The sequence below is a fragment of the Nematostella vectensis genome, chromosome 5 (assembly GCF_932526225.1).
Source record: "Nematostella vectensis chromosome 5, jaNemVect1.1, whole genome shotgun sequence".
In the NCBI taxonomy this organism is placed as follows: domain Eukaryota; kingdom Metazoa; phylum Cnidaria; class Anthozoa; order Actiniaria; family Edwardsiidae; genus Nematostella; species Nematostella vectensis.
Genome location: NC_064038.1, coordinates 16,655,572 through 16,673,432, shown reverse-complemented (window position 1 = coordinate 16,673,432; position 17,861 = coordinate 16,655,572). Strand labels below are relative to the sequence as shown.

General features: G+C 37.5%; 1 protein-coding gene across 1 annotated transcript; it reads right to left on the bottom strand.

Annotated features, from left to right (window-relative positions):
* Positions 1 to 279: 279 nt before the first annotated feature.
* Positions 280 to 17,216, bottom strand: LOC5508079 (E3 ubiquitin-protein ligase arih1). Its single transcript, XM_048727530.1, has 16 exons — positions 16,860 to 17,216; positions 13,198 to 13,265; positions 9,032 to 9,125; positions 8,583 to 8,645; positions 8,237 to 8,329; positions 7,705 to 7,760; positions 5,789 to 5,855; positions 5,054 to 5,160; positions 4,436 to 4,478; positions 4,125 to 4,274; positions 3,680 to 3,732; positions 2,523 to 2,580; positions 1,865 to 2,011; positions 1,295 to 1,408; positions 976 to 1,088; positions 280 to 689 (listed from the first exon to the last, which is right to left on the bottom strand). Exons 1-16 carry the CDS (start codon positions 17,079 to 17,081, stop codon positions 602 to 604), a joined length of 1,536 nt encoding a protein of 511 aa, XP_048583487.1. The 5' UTR covers positions 17,082 to 17,216; the 3' UTR covers positions 280 to 601.
* Between the last annotated feature and the right edge of the window lie 645 nt (positions 17,217 to 17,861).

The following is a 17,861-nucleotide window of genomic DNA, read 5'->3' as shown; positions in this document are numbered from 1 at the left end:
AGTCGCGCAACAAGGAATTCGGCTATTTTATAGTTAATGACATAATCGGGCAAAGAAGAACGTGAAGAATGTGTAGGGGCCAATCACGCCACCACATTAGCTCGGCACAATACCCAGTCACATAGTGTTCATTCCATTAGTTTCAAATATCGTCAATGACTTCACTCGTGGATAGTCACAGCCCTGGTAACGTCATATGACCGACAACAGGGAGCGCGAAACCTATAATGACGAATCGCTTATTTTAACTTTTTTTAAAGAAATTAGTTGTCACGCCAGTAACATTAATGCGGTTTATTTATTTACAACATATCAATACAACACAACAAATAACAGCTTTGTACCAACGACTTGAAGACAGGAAGCAAACATTTGTTGCCTCAATGTGAGGCCCCGCGCACAGATGTCCTTTAAAGCGACTACCACACAGCACCAAGTAACGAAACATTCTTATCTACAGAGGGGTTATCGAGGCTTGACAACGCCAAGTCCATAGCTATCGCAGTATGTACAAGCCCTGCCCTGAGATCCTGCCCACAAATAGAGACATGGCAGACCCCAGGGAGGGTGGGGTGGGGGTCGCTTTCGTTAGTGATTCAGGTTAATCATAGTCCACGTATTCCCAGATGTCTGTATCGTAGCCTTCGTAGACGTGGTCTAGCAAAGCCTTCCTCCTCGCTTCGCAATACCTACAGAAGATAATGCAAAGAGCAATAACTATTTCAGCAACCAATGTTTACACTTGGAAATAACAAGTCAGACCAGCGGAGGTCTTAAAGGCTCCATGCGTCACGCACGTTGGCCCAGCGGACCTTCTGCACCAGCCTATATTTGACTTGTACGATCTGCACCAACCTGTATTTGTCTTGTACGATCTGCACCAACCTGTATTTGTCTTATACGATCTGGACCAACCTGTATTTGTCTTGTACGATCTGGACCAACCTGTATTTGTCTTGTACGATCTGCACCAACCTGTATTTGTCTTGTACGATCTGCTTGATGTTCGACAAGCCCTCCGAGGTGATGTCTCTTTCAAGGTACTCGGAAAGCGTCTCTGTCGCCATTTCTAAATCCTTCTGGTTATCCTGTACAAAAACACAATAACCATACTTCACATTATAGCAACAGAAAATTACGATAACTTCAACGCAAAGTTCTCCCATACAACTCCGTCACATCATGTAATACATTTAAATAGAACTGTTAAATATTTGTTTTTATTTCCCCAAACCATTTTTTTGTCATGTTTATGGTTTAGAGCCTTGGGTGATGGCTGTGTTGTACATGTTACCTCGAAGATGACAGACTGGTTGTTCCTCTTGAGGTAGAAGGCGAATACATATGTATACTTGAGCGTGTTACGGCACAGACACAACACATCAACAGCCTTCCTCAGGAACTGGACCTACGCGACGAGACAGAGGATTATACGGAGTGGATAAGATTCAGCTCGATCTAAAAATGTTCTTTTGCCAAGACTGAATAAAAGAGTGTATTCACATTGTTTCATGACATGTTATTCTACCAAGAGTAAATAAGAGAGTGTATTCACATTGTTTCATGACATGTTATTCTACCAAGAGTGAATAAGAGAGTGTATTCACATTGTTTCATGACATGTTATTCTACCAAGAGTGAATAAGAGAGTGTATTCACATTGTTTCATGACATGTTATTCTACCAAGAGTGAATAAGAGAGTGTATTTACATTGTTTCATGACATGTTATTCTACCAAGAGTAAATAAGAGAGTTTATTCGCCTCGATCCATGACAAGTTATTTTACCAAGAGTAAATAAGAGAGTGTATTAACCATTCATGGCATGTTATTCTACCAAGAGTGAATAGGAGAGCGTATTCACCTCGATCCATGACATGTTATGCTGCTGCATCTCCTCCATCTTCTGCTTGACCTGCGAGTACAGCTTGCTCTCGAACTTTGCACTCTGGGCGTGGTTCATAAACCGGTTACAGTAGAACAGATAGCGCTCAAGAGCTGACCGGGACCGCTGCAAACACCCAAACAAACTCATATGAACCGACAGAAAGGCAGTGTCTCGACAGGTCCCTTATTTGTTGTACAGAGATTACTTCAGATAATAACTTACTCCCGTTTTCATTCACACGTGCACCTTGTGTTTTTTGTTACTGAGTTGCGGCTGTTTTTGGTAACGAAAGCCATTTCGCGGTTATGGTGACCATTAGACGCCCGATAACCAATGAGAAAGCCCCGAAATGCATCAGGCGTAAAAAGGCAGAAAAGAGATCACACACAAAATCAACAATAATGCAAAGCCAAGTAAAAATTCGAACTTTATTTAATTGCTGGCTTTGTGTTTATCGGTATGTTTTCGGTGACGGCAATTTAGAAGGTCGATCGAATATCATGATTGGCGTCCAACAGTCAGGGCAGTAAACGAAAGGCATATGGTGGACTATGGTGACTGAAAACAGGTATAAATATGTTGAATACAGGTATAAAGTTGTTTAGTATTTCTTTTAGACATTTGAGTAACTCACACTTTGAGCGTCTCTTGCAGCTTGTGCCTCTTTCTCGTCGTATCGATTGCAGCTGTACCTAAGAAAACAGAAAGCACAAATTCTGAAAATATTTCCAAACGGTTTTTCTTATTGACGATTCAAAATGACTTTTCTCACTAGTATACTCGAGATCGTCTACAAATACCCAACTACAAATGTTAAAAAAACACAAAACCAACAGGCCCGTACACAGAAGGGGGGGGGGGGGGGGGGGGGTGCGAACGCACCATCCCCCCCCCCCAACACACACACAACGGCCGAAGGTCCACTTTCGGTTTTCAATAGACGTGGTATTTGTAGACAAAACTATAAAGCATAAGCTAGATCACTCTGGTATGTCATTAATCCATAAGTCAGACTTTATTTGTAGCCAAATCCGACAATAAACGTCGGAGATACTGCAAAAGCATTAAAAAAATCTTTTTTGTTCTTTCGGGGTGGTCAGATTTTTATCAGAAAACTCTTCGTCATATTCAATCATTATTAAATCGTTCTAATCATAATTTTAAGATTTACAAAGACAATAAAACGGTAAAATAATTCACAGCGTAATTCGCGCACCAAGTTGTTTGCAGGGAAGCGCAATAAAATAAGGCAATCAAAGAACTTGGTAACAGTGGATATAGGTGAGCCTTGAGTGAAATGAACCCTCTCATAGTTCCTGCTGGTTCCATTTTCTTGCAGGAGATTCCGATCACGACTGCTTGCATGTCTTGCTACTCTAAGTTTGCTGTTGCGTATGGTTTAAATAGGCCCGCCTCCAAAGTTTAATTGACTACGCGCTATTCCCAAAGATCTTGAGACAAAGATCTTGGATTTGCCGAGGTCGCACAACAACGAATTTAGCTTTCAAAACACGGAATTTGGTGTGAGGGAATGCAAATTCTTACAAGAATCCCACAAACTTTTGGACCCATCCACACTGCACATCGAACCCGAGATTTGTGAGAAATGTTACTGTTCAGCAGAGTTCACAACAAGTAGTGTAAGTAGGTGTGTGAATGTAAGGAGTGTTGCAGGCTTTTTATGGGAAGTGCTTTATAATTGTCCAATGTTTGTGCAGTTCCACTTGTGGACATACTGTGTACAGTAGGTCGATTACATCTTTGCAGGGGTGTCGGAGTACAGTAGCTTACCAACTTGAGCCATGCGGTTCCCATGGTCCAAGACACACCCAGCAGAAGTCGGCCTGAGGGCAGCAAACAACATGTCAGTTATAATAGAACATTAGGGAGCCTTTGCCGCCCTTGTCAAATAGAAGGAAAAATTGTGATTACGCAGACAGTCACTAAGATCGATGGACACACACTAGAAGACAGAAAGGTGGATGGACATTCACACACGCAGAGAGACAAGGCAGACAGACACACACAAACACACACACACAGATCTTCAGCCTAGAAGGAAGTTGCCCCATGTTTAAGTGCAGCCTAGCTTGGTTAGCTTCCCAGCTATTCTAGGGTGCCTGCACCGGCCCCATTATTATGCAGCACTAGGTTTGTTGTTGCAGAAAAAAGGGCCCACAGGCAAAAGAGAAGGATTTATGGCTGGTCAGACAAGCAGACTGGTTATCTGCCTTACCTTACAGGCTGTGTTTCTGCACACCATGTGATTACACCCTCCGTTCTTCTCAATAGTCACATGACACTTAGGACATTCCTTGGTGTTTGCCGAGATCCAGTTTGACGTTTCACTATCGTCATTTGTCTTCTTTATCCACTTTTTAAGCCACTGAAAAACATAAAAATTCCCCAGATATAAAATTGGATAATATCTTACAGTACTTCGCTTCACTATAAATCTGGATAGGATACTCTATCAGAACCATCCGCACATCAGAAATGTTACAAAATAATCTAACAAACGGAATTCAGTACTAAAATAATACTTACAACGCATTTTACAGGCTCATGTACAGGTTCCGAACAACCAAAACTGCAAATGAAGTAATATAAAGAGTTTTCCAAATATATATTTTGTAAAATCAGAGTGAATTACTTACATACAAGAAGGTAAACCCACACAGACTGGGTGACTGGTTGTAAAATCAGACTGTATGTATTACTTACCAGAAGGTAAACCCACACAGACTGGGTGACTGGTTGTAAAATCAGACTGTATGTATTACTTACCAGAAGGTAAACCCACACAGACTGGGTGACTGGTTGTAAAATCAGACTGTATGTATTACTTACCAGAAGGTAAACCCACACAGACTGGGTGACTGGTTGTAAAATCAGACTGTATGTATTACTTACCAGAAGATAAACCCACACAGACTGGGTGACTGGTTGTAAAATCAGACTGTATGTATTACTTACCAGAAGGTAAACCCACACAGACTGGGTGACTGGTTGTAAAATCAGACTGTATGTATTACTTACCAGAAGGTAAACCCACACAGACTGGGTGACTGGTTGTAAAATCAGACTGTATGTATTACTTACCAGAAGATAAACCCACACAGACTGGGGGACTGGTTGTAAAATCAGACTGTATGTATTACTTACCAGAAGGTAAACCCACACAGACAAGTGACTGGAAGGGCATCGTGATAATTTGCTTTGATAGCATTGTCACAATCTGGGCCAGGGCACCACTTCATGAGCCTATTGCTCTACGAAAAAGATGAAAAGGCATTGTTCAATACCCAGGACAAGACGATGGCTTATTTTATATCAGCCTATTGGTTTACAAAAAAGGTGAAAAGGCATTGTTATTAGACCGTTTTCACGATGTTACGCGTGCATCCAAAATGCCACAGGCTGGTGGGCCACAGGCTGGTGGGCCACAGCTGATCCAAAACACAGAGGAGGGGGAATTTGACTGCAAGAAACACTACAGCATTTTCTATACTTAAACTGTGAAGTCCATTATAGTACGCCCGTTTAGATCAGATAGAGCCCGCCAGGCTGAGGCATTTTGGATGCGCTTGCTTGATGGGTTACTTTGAATATTGGAATCTGGTTTTTTAAAGTATTATTATCTGATATGCATTATTTTATACTCTAGCGTCAAAATAAAACATTTTTATTGTATGGTGGATTGAATCTCAGTGATTCAAGTCGACTTTTCTTGATACTAAAATGTACAGAACATCTCATTTGCAGCCTTTTAAAAACGATCTGTTGAACAAGGCAATACCAGTATTGTAAAGCTACAATTTTTCAGTTGATAACAATCAAGTACAGATAGAATCTAAAATATCTTTCGTGTATAGAGTACAGTTCTTGCACTGTACTTACCACAACAAAACTGTTAGCAATCAAGTGATGATATTGGGATTTAACTTTTGGATCTGCAATGATCTGCCTGTAAATAACCATAAATAAACTTTAAGCATATAAAACATATGTTACTACACGAAATAAGGAAAAAAAATTGTAACAGTAAAGCAAGTTATTAAGGTTACGGAACAGTTTCGTGTGGACAGAAATATTGAAAATACGATTTTTACATTAACTGAATCCCTACATTAAATACTACCATATTCTGGAATCATATTAACGGTAGCGATTCTATTTTAGAAAATATACGCGAAAAACGTTTTTAGGAGAATTTATGACATGACACATTTCGCGTTTTAATCTTTTAATCCTGTTATCATTAGCGAACGCTCATCCGGGAACTTACTCGAATTTGCCCGTTACCGAGCAACGCGTCATGAGTGTTGTGATTTGTTTCTTCGGCGCTCGCGCTCACACTTCGGTTACTCTGTTCTGCAATTTTCGATCATTTTTAGTATATATAGAAGAATCATTGGGAAGGTAGAAAAGCCAAGACTGGACCAAAGAAACGGATAAAAGAGAAGTCCCCAAGCCCCTAAAACAAACTTGTTGCCCGTGTTATAATCAAAAGAACGCGAACGACGGAGTTTCTGCGAGAACGAGAAAGATACTCCGTGCAATGCTGGCTATGATAGCGATAGCGACGATTATCCAGAGAAGTCTTAGTCTGAGAAGTCTGAGTCTTCCCGCGTGTTTGGCTTTTTTCTTTGCCTATGTCTACGATTTCCTAGTTTGTTGCTCTTGTCAAAAGCGCGTGTAACACTTGATAAGCGTTTGTTTTCTTTAGAAACGCAACACAGCAGCGGTCGAACCCTATCGGCTAACGTGCGTGTTGGGATTAGGTGTGAAGTGTTATAATCCGGAAAAGGGATTAAGCATCAAGGAATCTTTAGAAGCGCATTACGGCAAAACAAAAAATCGACCAAAACACGCTAAACTTTTGAATTTATGTACCATATAGATTGCCCGGAATTGCATAAAATTTGGCAGGTAGATAGAGCAATACCTCGCTAACAAAAGTGTGTGTACAGCCATTAAAATTCTAAATCCATCGAAAGTTATCGGAATTTGATCGCCGGATATGGCTGGAATTTGAATACTGTAATATTGAAATATAATTACTTTTGAATGAAACTAGATATCAGAAATCGAAGACACACTATTGTTAAAAAGCATGTGCTGATTAAATAAGATATTTGCCGTCAGTTTTTACTCATGGGGTATGGTACCTAAATTCTTCCAAAGACACCTATATCGTTTTAAGTTCTACTGCCATTTTTTAAAAAAGTTTCCTTTAAAGCAATAAATAACAAACATAGGTAGATTCTTCATTCTATAATGATTAATTTGATAACTCGTTTGTATAGTTTGGGTAAATTGTGCGCGCGTTATCATTTTTTTCCGGGACCATGTCGCGAAACTGTTCCGTAACCTTAAATACAAGTAAGTTTATCAAACAAGTAGAGTACATTGTGATACAGCTGTTGCCAAGATGATGGCAGTGGTACTATAGACTGTACAGACAGTGGTGACAGTGGTACTATAGACTGTACAGACAGTGATGACAGTGGTACTATAGACTGTACAGTGATGACAGTGGTACTATAGACTGTACAGTGATGACAGTGGTACTATAGACTGTACAGACAGTGATGACAGTGGTACTATAGACTGTACAGACAGTGATGACAGTGGTACTATAGACTGTACAGACAGTGATGACAGTGGTACTATAGACTGTACAGACAGTGATGACAGTTATCACTTATCACCAATCAACAGACATATCAGTACTTACAGTATTAGTAACTTATGGTAGCATGTGTAACTTATGTTAGCATGTGAAACTTATGGTAGCATTCGACGTTACTTACCCCACAAATGCTTCATCCACTAAAATATCACATTTTGTGGCAGGACAAGAAATGTTCTATAAAATAATCAGTAGCCATATCAAAAAATGCCACACACTACTACATATATACTGTATGCTGTCCTCTAAAAATAGTTATTGGTACATTAATAACATTATTTAGATTCTACTTGAGATAACCATTAGAGGGTTCAGAGGGGAGTTGCCAGGATTTCTCAAAGGGGGTTGGGATTATTCACGAGGCATTCCTCCTGTGTCTGTTGGCTGGCGTTGGCTGCTACACCCCTGGGTTACACTATGCAGATTGTTGTTGAGTATGTGCTGTATATTAGTAGAGTACTTTATAAGATTATGTACCTCATAAGTGTTAACTGCTGCTTTTTAAAAACATTATTTTTATTTTGCAATGCAGGAATGGCGGTTTTTGTACTTTGTTTACAGCACACTTCTTATCAGTGCACAAATAACAAAAATGTTTGATCTACTGCACATGATTTGTAACACCAAAATGTATGTAGCGTTTGACTGTGTACCTCTCCTACATGCTCATCTATAATTTTTGTGGTGAGATACTCTTTCCAGCATCTTTGACAGAATCTGTCTCCACACTCTAATCCAGTAAAATTCTGTGAAATAAAAGAAAAGTTCATCAATATTTATAATCAGCAATATGCACATCTTTCAGTAGTCTGCAGCGCCAGACTCCTCTTCTCCAAATACTACATTTTCTGCTACTGAGGAAACAGATCCCCCTCCCCTCAATGTTTTGGACTTGGAATGGACCATGTCCACTAACTATAGAGCAACTCTTCTATTCAATAACATTTGTGGATTGGGCTTGATTTGAGAGATAAAACAACAACACTAAAAGTAACTTACAGCAACCGGTATTGGGCAGAAGCATATATTACACAGAATGTCAACAGGTTGAGATCTTGTAGCCTGAAATATGAATTGAACAGCCAATTAGATCTGTATTCTGTGTAACTCCCATTAAACACACAACCCTGTCTTTCAGATTAATAAACACATAAACACAATCACAAATTGTATTTCATGCATTATCCATACATAACACATTATTTTAATAAAGATTGGAGAATTGACATATTGTAACCTGGACTGCATCAACAAGGTACATATACATGACAGAATCTACATGCCTGCAAGTCATAAACAATTTTTCAAATGTTCCCAAGCATAGGGTTAAGACACATGCATTCTATGAATGCAACCCCATTTTCAATAGAAAGTTTATATGCAGAAATCACACATATTCATATATTTTGTCAAAATCACTGAGAGCCAAAATTATTGACAGTACACACCCTAGAGCTTGTACATGCGCCCCGTCTGCCATGTGCTAAGGGACTGACAATATGTGCTTCTGCAAACAGTCGGTCTTGATCCCCACTGTAATATCTAAATCAAACAAAATCAATTGCAATATTTATTCATTCTTTCTTCAATGGAAGTATGTAGGGAGCTGTTGGCTGCTTCCCAATGTTTGGATCTCCACACTAGCCTATTTTTTTAAGGTTCTTAATTTGAATAATTACAACAATCAATATAATTACTAAACCATATGTTTTGCCAAAATCTGCAGCAGCAAACAAAACAGACAAAGTAACAACAAACAGAGAATATAGCAAAATACAAGTATATTAGCATTCATTGGATGGTGAAGATGTTTGAAAGAGAATACTCACTTTGACATTGGTTGTAGGTCTTTGAAGGTTTTTGGTTCCATAGCTATACTGTATGTAAACACTGTATGTAAACTACTGATATGTAAAGTATGTAACCACGAGACTACTGGGTATAAATGAATGCTCACACTCTAATGATATGTTGAGTATGAAAACACTAGACTACTGGGTGAAAACACTAGACTACTGGGTATAAATGAATGCTCACGCTCTACTGATATGTAAAGTATGTAAACACGAGACTACTGAGTATAAATGAATGCTCACACTCTACTGATATGTTGAGTATGAAAACACTAGACTACTGGGTATAAATGAATGCTCACACTCTACTGATATGTAAAGTATGAAAACACCCGACTACTGGATATAAATGAATGCTCACACTCTACTGATATGTTGAGTATGAAAACACTAGACTACTGGGTATAAATGAATGCTCACACTCTAATGATATGTTGAGTATGAAAACACTAGACTACCGGGTATAAATGAATGCTCACACTCTACTGATATGTAAAGTATGTAACCACTCGACTACCGGGTATAAATGAATGCTCACACTCTACTGATATGTAATGTATGTAACCACAAGACTACTGGGTATAAATGAATGCTCACACTCTACTGATATGTTGAGTATGTAACCACGAGACTACTGGGTATAAATGAATGCTCACACTCTACTGATATGTTGAGTATGAAAACACTAGACTACCGGGTATAAATGAATGCTCACACTCTACTGATATGTTGAGTATGAAAACACTAGACTACTGGGTATAAATGAATGCTCACACTCTACTGATATGTTGAGTATGTATCCACTAGACTACTGGGTATAAATGAATGCTCACACTCTACTGATATGTTGAGTATGAAAACACTAGACTACTGGGTATAAATGAATGCTCACACTCTACTGATATGTTGAGTATGTATCCACTAGACTACTGGGTATAAATGAATGCTCACACTCTACTGATATGTAAAGTATGTAAACACGAGACTACTGAGTATAAATGAATGCTCACACTCTACTGATATGTTGAGTATGAAAACACTAGACTACTGGGTATAAATGAATGCTCACACTCTACTGATATGTAAAGTATGAAAACACCCGACTACTGGATATAAATGAATGCTCACACTACTGATATGTTGAGTATGTATCCACTAGACTACTGGGTATAAATGAATGCTCACACTCTAATGATATGTTGATTATGAAAACACTAGACTACTGGGTATAAATGAATGCTCACACTCTACTGATATGTTGAGTATGAAAACACTAGACTACTGGGTATAAATGAATGCTCACACTCTACTGATATGTTGAGTATGAAAACACTAGACTACTGGGTATAAATGAATGCTCACACTCTACTGATATGTAAAGTATTAAAAAACTAGACTACTGGGTATAAATGAATGCTCACACTCTACTGATATGTAAAGTATGTATCCACTAGACTACTGGGTATAAATGAATGCTCACACTCTACTGATATGTTGAGTATGAAAACACTAGACTACTGGGTATAAATGAATGCTCACACTCTACTGATATGTAAAGTATGTAACCACTCGACTACCGGGTATAAATGAATGCTCACACTCTACTGATATGTAATGTATGTAACCACAAGACTACTGGGTATAAATGAATGCTCACACTCTACTGATATGTTGAGTATGTAACCACGAGACTACTGGGTATAAATGAATGCTCACACTCTACTGATATGTTGAGTATGAAAACACTAGACTACCGGGTATAAATGAATGCTCACACTCTACTGATATGTTGAGTATGAAAACACTAGACTACTGGGTATAAATGAATGCTCACACTCTACTGATATGTTGAGTATGTATCCACTAGACTACTGGGTATAAATGAATGCTCACACTCTACTGATATGTTGAGTATGAAAACACTAGACTACTGGGTATAAATGAATGCTCACACTCTACTGATATGTAAAGTATGTAAACACGAGACTACTGAGTATAAATGAATGCTCACACTCTACTGATATGTTGAGTATGAAAACACTAGACTACTGGGTATAAATGAATGCTCACACTCTACTGATATGTAAAGTATGAAAACACCCGACTACTGGATATAAATGAATGCTCACACTACTGATATGTTGAGTATGTATCCACTAGACTACTGGGTATAAATGAATGCTCACACTCTAATGATATGTTGATTATGAAAACACTAGACTACTGGGTATAAATGAATGCTCACACTCTACTGATATGTTGAGTATGAAAACACTAGACTACTGGGTATAAATGAATGCTCACACTCTACTGATATGTTGAGTATGAAAACACTAGACTACTGGGTATAAATGAATGCTCACACTCTACTGATATGTAAAGTATTAAAAAACTAGACTACTGGGTATAAATGAATGCTCACACTCTACTGATATGTAAAGTATGTATCCACTAGACTACTGGGTATAAATGAATGCTCACACTCTACTGATATGTTGAGTATGAAAACACTAGACTACTGGGTATAAATGAATGCTCACACTCTACTGATATGTAAAGTATGTAACCACTCGACTACCGGGTATAAATGAATGCTCACACTCTACTGATATGTAATGTATGTAACCACAAGACTACTGGGTATAAATGAATGCTCACACTCTACTGATATGTTGAGTATGTAACCACGAGACTACTGGGTATAAATGAATGCTCACACTCTACTGATATGTAAAGTATGTAACCACAAGACTACTGGGTATAAATGAATCCTCACACTCTACTGATATGTTGAGTATGAAAACACTAGACTACTGGGTATAAATGAATGCTCACACTCTACTGATATGTAAAGTATGTAACCACTCGACTACCCGGTATAAATGAATGCTCACACTCTACTGATATGTAATGTATGTAACCACAAGACTACTGGGTATAAATGAATGCTCACACTCTACTGATATGTGAGTATGAAACACTAGACTACTGGGTATAAATGAATGCTAACACTCTACTGATATGTTGAGTATGTATCCACTAGACTACTGTTCCTGGGGGATACTCCTGATAAATTGGGGGGGGGGGGGAGGGGTGAACGTCATATTTTTTAGGGGTTGAAATCCGAGGTTTTGTATTTTTTAGGGTCTTTGAGGGAAAGCCTATTGAAAATAAAAAACATGGTATTTTTTTAGGTTCTACAAACGCAAGGTACTTTTTTCTAAAGTAGCAACCCTACAGTTAGGCCAAGTTTTTTATTTAAAAGCTTTGATAATAATATTTTCTGGTATACACACAAGCCATGCATTTGCATAAATGCCAAGTCAGGATCCGAGCAAGGATTTTAGGTTGTCTAAATCTATGCCTAAGTAGGTACAGTTTGTCGTTTTGTTATATACTGTTGTTATTTTTCCTTCAGTTTCTTTTAAAAAACTATTTTTTATAAAACTGCAAGGGTGACAATACATTTTTAAACTTCAAGATGTGTAGTTGATGAATGGCATTAAAAGAATGTTTAAATAAGAATTTTTTAATTGGTATTTTTTAGGGTTATTTTTTTGGTAAGAGGTATGTTTTGGGGTTAGATTTTTTGTCCCATTTAAGTAAAAGAACCCCCCCTGGGGCTCACACACTACTGATCTGTTGAATGATTACCAACCTTTCTAGTAGCCTTTCTTTGTCCCACTTAAAGTGACTGAGTAAAAGACCCCCCCCCCCCCCCTGGGGCTCACACACTACTGATCTGTTGAGTGATTACCAACCTTTCTAGTAGCTTTTCTTTGTCCCACTTAAAGTGACTGAGTAATATCCTGGCTATTGGTCTTGGGAGCTATAAGAACCAAATTGACAGTGTCAGCGTAACCAATAGCAAATTGTGGTACTGTCTGCAAGGGCAAAAAACATGTCTATCTTAAAGGGAGATTAGTAATCTTTTAATTGTAACCCTACGCTCAATTTTCAATTCTAATTATTAAATGTTTTGTAATTTTAAATACAGGACCCCCAGTGATATCAGAAACAGTCTGAAGGGGTTTATCTGGTCAAAACATTGGTCAATAATCTTCTCCATAGCCCTTCTCTAGTCTTTATGATATTGGGTGTATTGTCTTCTCCCTTGACTTGCCACATCTAGAGCCTTACTACAGTATATCTTGTAAGCAAGCCCACCGATAGCTGTAACGATTGCGAACAACTTTTTAAGCTTCTTTATTTAGGTTTTCAACCATCAATTGGCAATTTACAGAGAAGCCTCTTTCAAATTTTACTTGACCATGAGAGAATGTCAACAGCATCTTAACGAGCTTCCACAGTTTTCAGAGACAACTCTTCCAGGCCAGCTGCAGTATTTGCTGTAAGAGGAACGCACCCAAGCTGTCTAGCTTGTAAGGAGAAGCAAATGTTCAATCAGAGATATAGTTCCAAGGTAGCGAAAAGGCCTTTTCGAAAATCAGAGAACATGAGATCTTGTTTTTCTAAAGATCTGAGAGGGAAAAGTCGAACCTCTAAAATCGTAGAATTCAATATATCTAGGACCATTCGCCACCCCCCATGTAGTTAAAATCCATGAAGATTGTCTTCTGAGCTTGCTCAGCTTTTTCCACAAACCAGCACCAGGAGATTACAATCTCTCATCCTCACGGTCTTCACCGTCATCAGCAAGAGCTTGAACTTGGCGAAGAACACTTCCTTTCACTGTACAATCCGCATAGGATCTAGGCAAATCCTGTCTAGAAGTGGGTTATACATAATTTATCTTGTACATCTTTACAATGTTTGTTCTGCCTTGGTGTCTTTCTGCTCTAACCAGAACTTGACATCATAAACAAGGCCAAAAACCTTTTCACGCTAGACACTTGTTTTCCTGCTTTACAAACAGGTAACCTAAAGAACAAAACTACAGCCAAGTTTTAAAATTCGAGAACTTTCAAGGGCTTTCGAACCCTTGAAACCAGTACACATGTGTAGTCAATATAACTGTTTATTGTGAATTGCATCTCAATACAAAACAATGTGTGTATAGTCACAGTAACTGTCACCCATGTTTATCTCATCATCTGAAAGACAGTTTCCCTTGTATTGCAACTAGAGAGCTTTAAAAGAACCTCTCACAAACATTCTAAAGTCAGTTGGTAACAATGCACTTTATTGCAACTGGTCTCATTGTAGGCATTATTTTTAACAAAAAACTCAAAAAATATCTCAAGAGGTATAAGCCCCCTGCCCTTAATGAGAGGCATTCAAACTGTACATTCTTGGTAAGCTGCCCCCTTCCACCCCATCATGATACATTTTTACTTAAACACTTACTACCAATATATGTTGTGCAGTCAATATAAAATACTAGGGTAGTCTTAAAAGTTATAAGAGCAATGTAAATACCATGGTCTTGCTAACTCAAATATTGACATTTAATCTAAAAAGAAAAGCTCATAATAGGATGTGAAAATGGAAATTAAAATCATGGACTACTGTATTTTTGGTCTTGTAAAATATGAAAAACTAAAAGGTTTACTGTATAGGTATGATTACAGATATACGAAGAGTTGCAAAACAGGAGTATGTTATTTGTTTTGTAATACTCATCCAATTTTTTTCCTGGAAAAACATGTAAAATTCAGTGTAAATCACATTTTCACATGTAATGAATTTAAAATTTGTATGGTGAAATTCAGTCTTCTGGTACAACCAAACCTTCTCTTATATACTGCATGCTCATATTCTTAACCTTTATGGTCAAATTTTTCCTTCAGGTCAATCCTACTGTAATGTCAGGTGGTGCTAAAGGACTATAATTTAAATTTGTATGAGGTCACATTTTTGCTTGTAAAATAACGCAACTTTCAGCTTATAAAGCAATATACTGTATGCAAAATATAACTATATCAACATGCAAACATATTCAAAGAAAAAATACTCCAAAACCCCACATTGGATTTATAGCACACCTGCAAGCTGAATGGCCATTTTTAGAAATTTAAGTAAACAATGCTGTATAAGCTTGAGTTTGGTATTTCACACTATAACCTACTTGGTCATTCAGAAATAAGCATAAGAAAAGATTCCTCTTGAAAATAGTAATAAAAATAAATAAACAGAATATTCAATATGCTTTCTGTAAGCAGAAGCACCCAAGATATGAGAGAAGATGGTGTTACATATATGTATGTTGTTGTATGGTTTCTGTAAAACAATTGTTTTTTTTATCATGCTGGGCGATTCTCTGGAAATAGAGCCTGTATTCCCAATTTTTAAAACTTTCTGCACATTGCATTTATTGATTTCAATCAAAGCTATGGATGTTATATTTTGCTAGTATGCACTCAAAATGCCTATTTTTTTAAGATATTCACAAGAAAAAAACTTTTTAATGGAACTACGTTATTTTAGTATGGCTATTGTTGATATAAATCACTTTTGGTATCATGGCTTGGAAGTTGACCAAAACTAAAATATTTCATATACCAATGAAATTAGCATGAGCAGCAGAACCTACTGAAGTGTTTAAGAATGAATATTATTTTGGATTTTAATTTTGCTTTATTTTATGGGGTCAAACTACACTTAGGAAATTTATCATGTCACACATGTGACACAAGAAATACATTTTTTTTCAAAAATGAAATATTTGATTATCTATGAGCTTTATATTTCAAATTATAAATCAATAGAGCAGCCTTGTTGTATAAAATAAAAACAGTCTTACAGGTTACATTAGATCAGGTTTTGTGGAAGAGAAGTTTTTGTCACACACATGACAATGTCACGTGTGCGACTGCTACGTGTGTGACATCTTAAAAATATCTACAAAAAAGAGCTTTACATTAGTTAAAAATAAGTAAAATTTCCATCCAACTGGATAGGTTATTGTATATAAGAAAACTGTGATTAAAATTTCAACTTTGGCCTTGAATAGTTTCAAGAATCATATATTATATATTCATATATCATATATTTCACTTCATGTGAAATATAGATGTCACAAATATAACAAAATATTCTAATAATGTGGATTGAGTCGTGTATGTTTAGACCAATAGCAAAGCAAACTTGTTGACACAAATCGAACAGTTTTATAGGAAAACCATGATTATTAATAACGACCTCACACCTTTGATGGCTAAATTTAAACAAGGTTATTTTTTTCCAAATCGAAAACAAAACAAAATGTTTTGAATTAAGAATGAAAACAACCCAAATCCCTAAAAGTAAGAAATCTGGCAAGTTTTCTAGCAATAAACGGCAGTTGAAAAACATACTAAAGAGACAGAAGAAAGAAAGATAGCAGATAAAAAAAACGTGAAAAAGTGTGCTCCAATTCAAAGTGGACACGAACGGGGAAATAGCATTTGTTACCGAAAGGTATAAAATTTTTACTGATTTTAAAGCGTATACAAGCGATAAGCACTGAACAGACCGTACTCACTTGAAAGAAATTATTGACGTCGTCGATTATTTCGTTCATATAGGAAACTAGAGCTTCAGGAGTAAGGCATTCGTAGTGAAAATCATCATTGACATGAGCTCGCTTTGGTGTCGATGGCTCTTCGCAGTCGATATCGAAATCGCTGTTTTCTTCCGAGTGGCTTTCATCGCCACTATCTTCTGGTTCTTCGTCATATAAGAAGTCATCGTCTTCAGAGTCCATTCTTTCAACTACAACCGGTAGAATGCCGATTCAACAGTTTTTCCAGCAGATAGAACAAGTTCTTTGTGACTCAAAACAAACCAGAAAGTCTTTGATGGAGGAAGCCATCAGGTTTTATGTGTATTGTCACGTGACACTTCATCTTCCAAAGTTTCGATTTCTATTGGATAATGGGACAATTTGAATTGTGACGTCACATTTTCCGGGCTCTCATCCGCCATTTTGCTAGGGAAGCATTCTTTTACGACAAATATTAAAGCTTTTGTTTTATTCGAGAAACTATACGAATCCTATAACTTTCTAGACCGCACAAGTATTCAAAAAAGTATCTGACTGTTCAGGTAGTCAAATTATTGCTTATTTCAGGATATATTTGCATTGAGATTTGGGTCTGTGACGCAAAAACTGAAAGAATCGTAGACAGCGCGTGCTTTTATATCGAGTATCTAGGAAAAGCAAATGACGTAACCATGTCACACGTGAACAATCACAAGAAATCGTGTAACCGGATGGCAAAATAATCGCCCATAGCCGGTTTCATTCGATTTTAATATACACTGGCACACACAAAACTACTTTTATAGCGGAGCCCAATCAGTCTACGGAACAGATGCTCATTTGCATAAGCCACGGTCGGGCGTCCTCGATTCCATGCGACGCCATTTTCATTCATCGTTTCACAGGGATGAGATAACTTATCAACCTTTCTACCTAGCTCAACGATAATAAACCCAAGCCTGTACTTGAGCACAAACTTTGAAACATTTCAAAATTTAACGT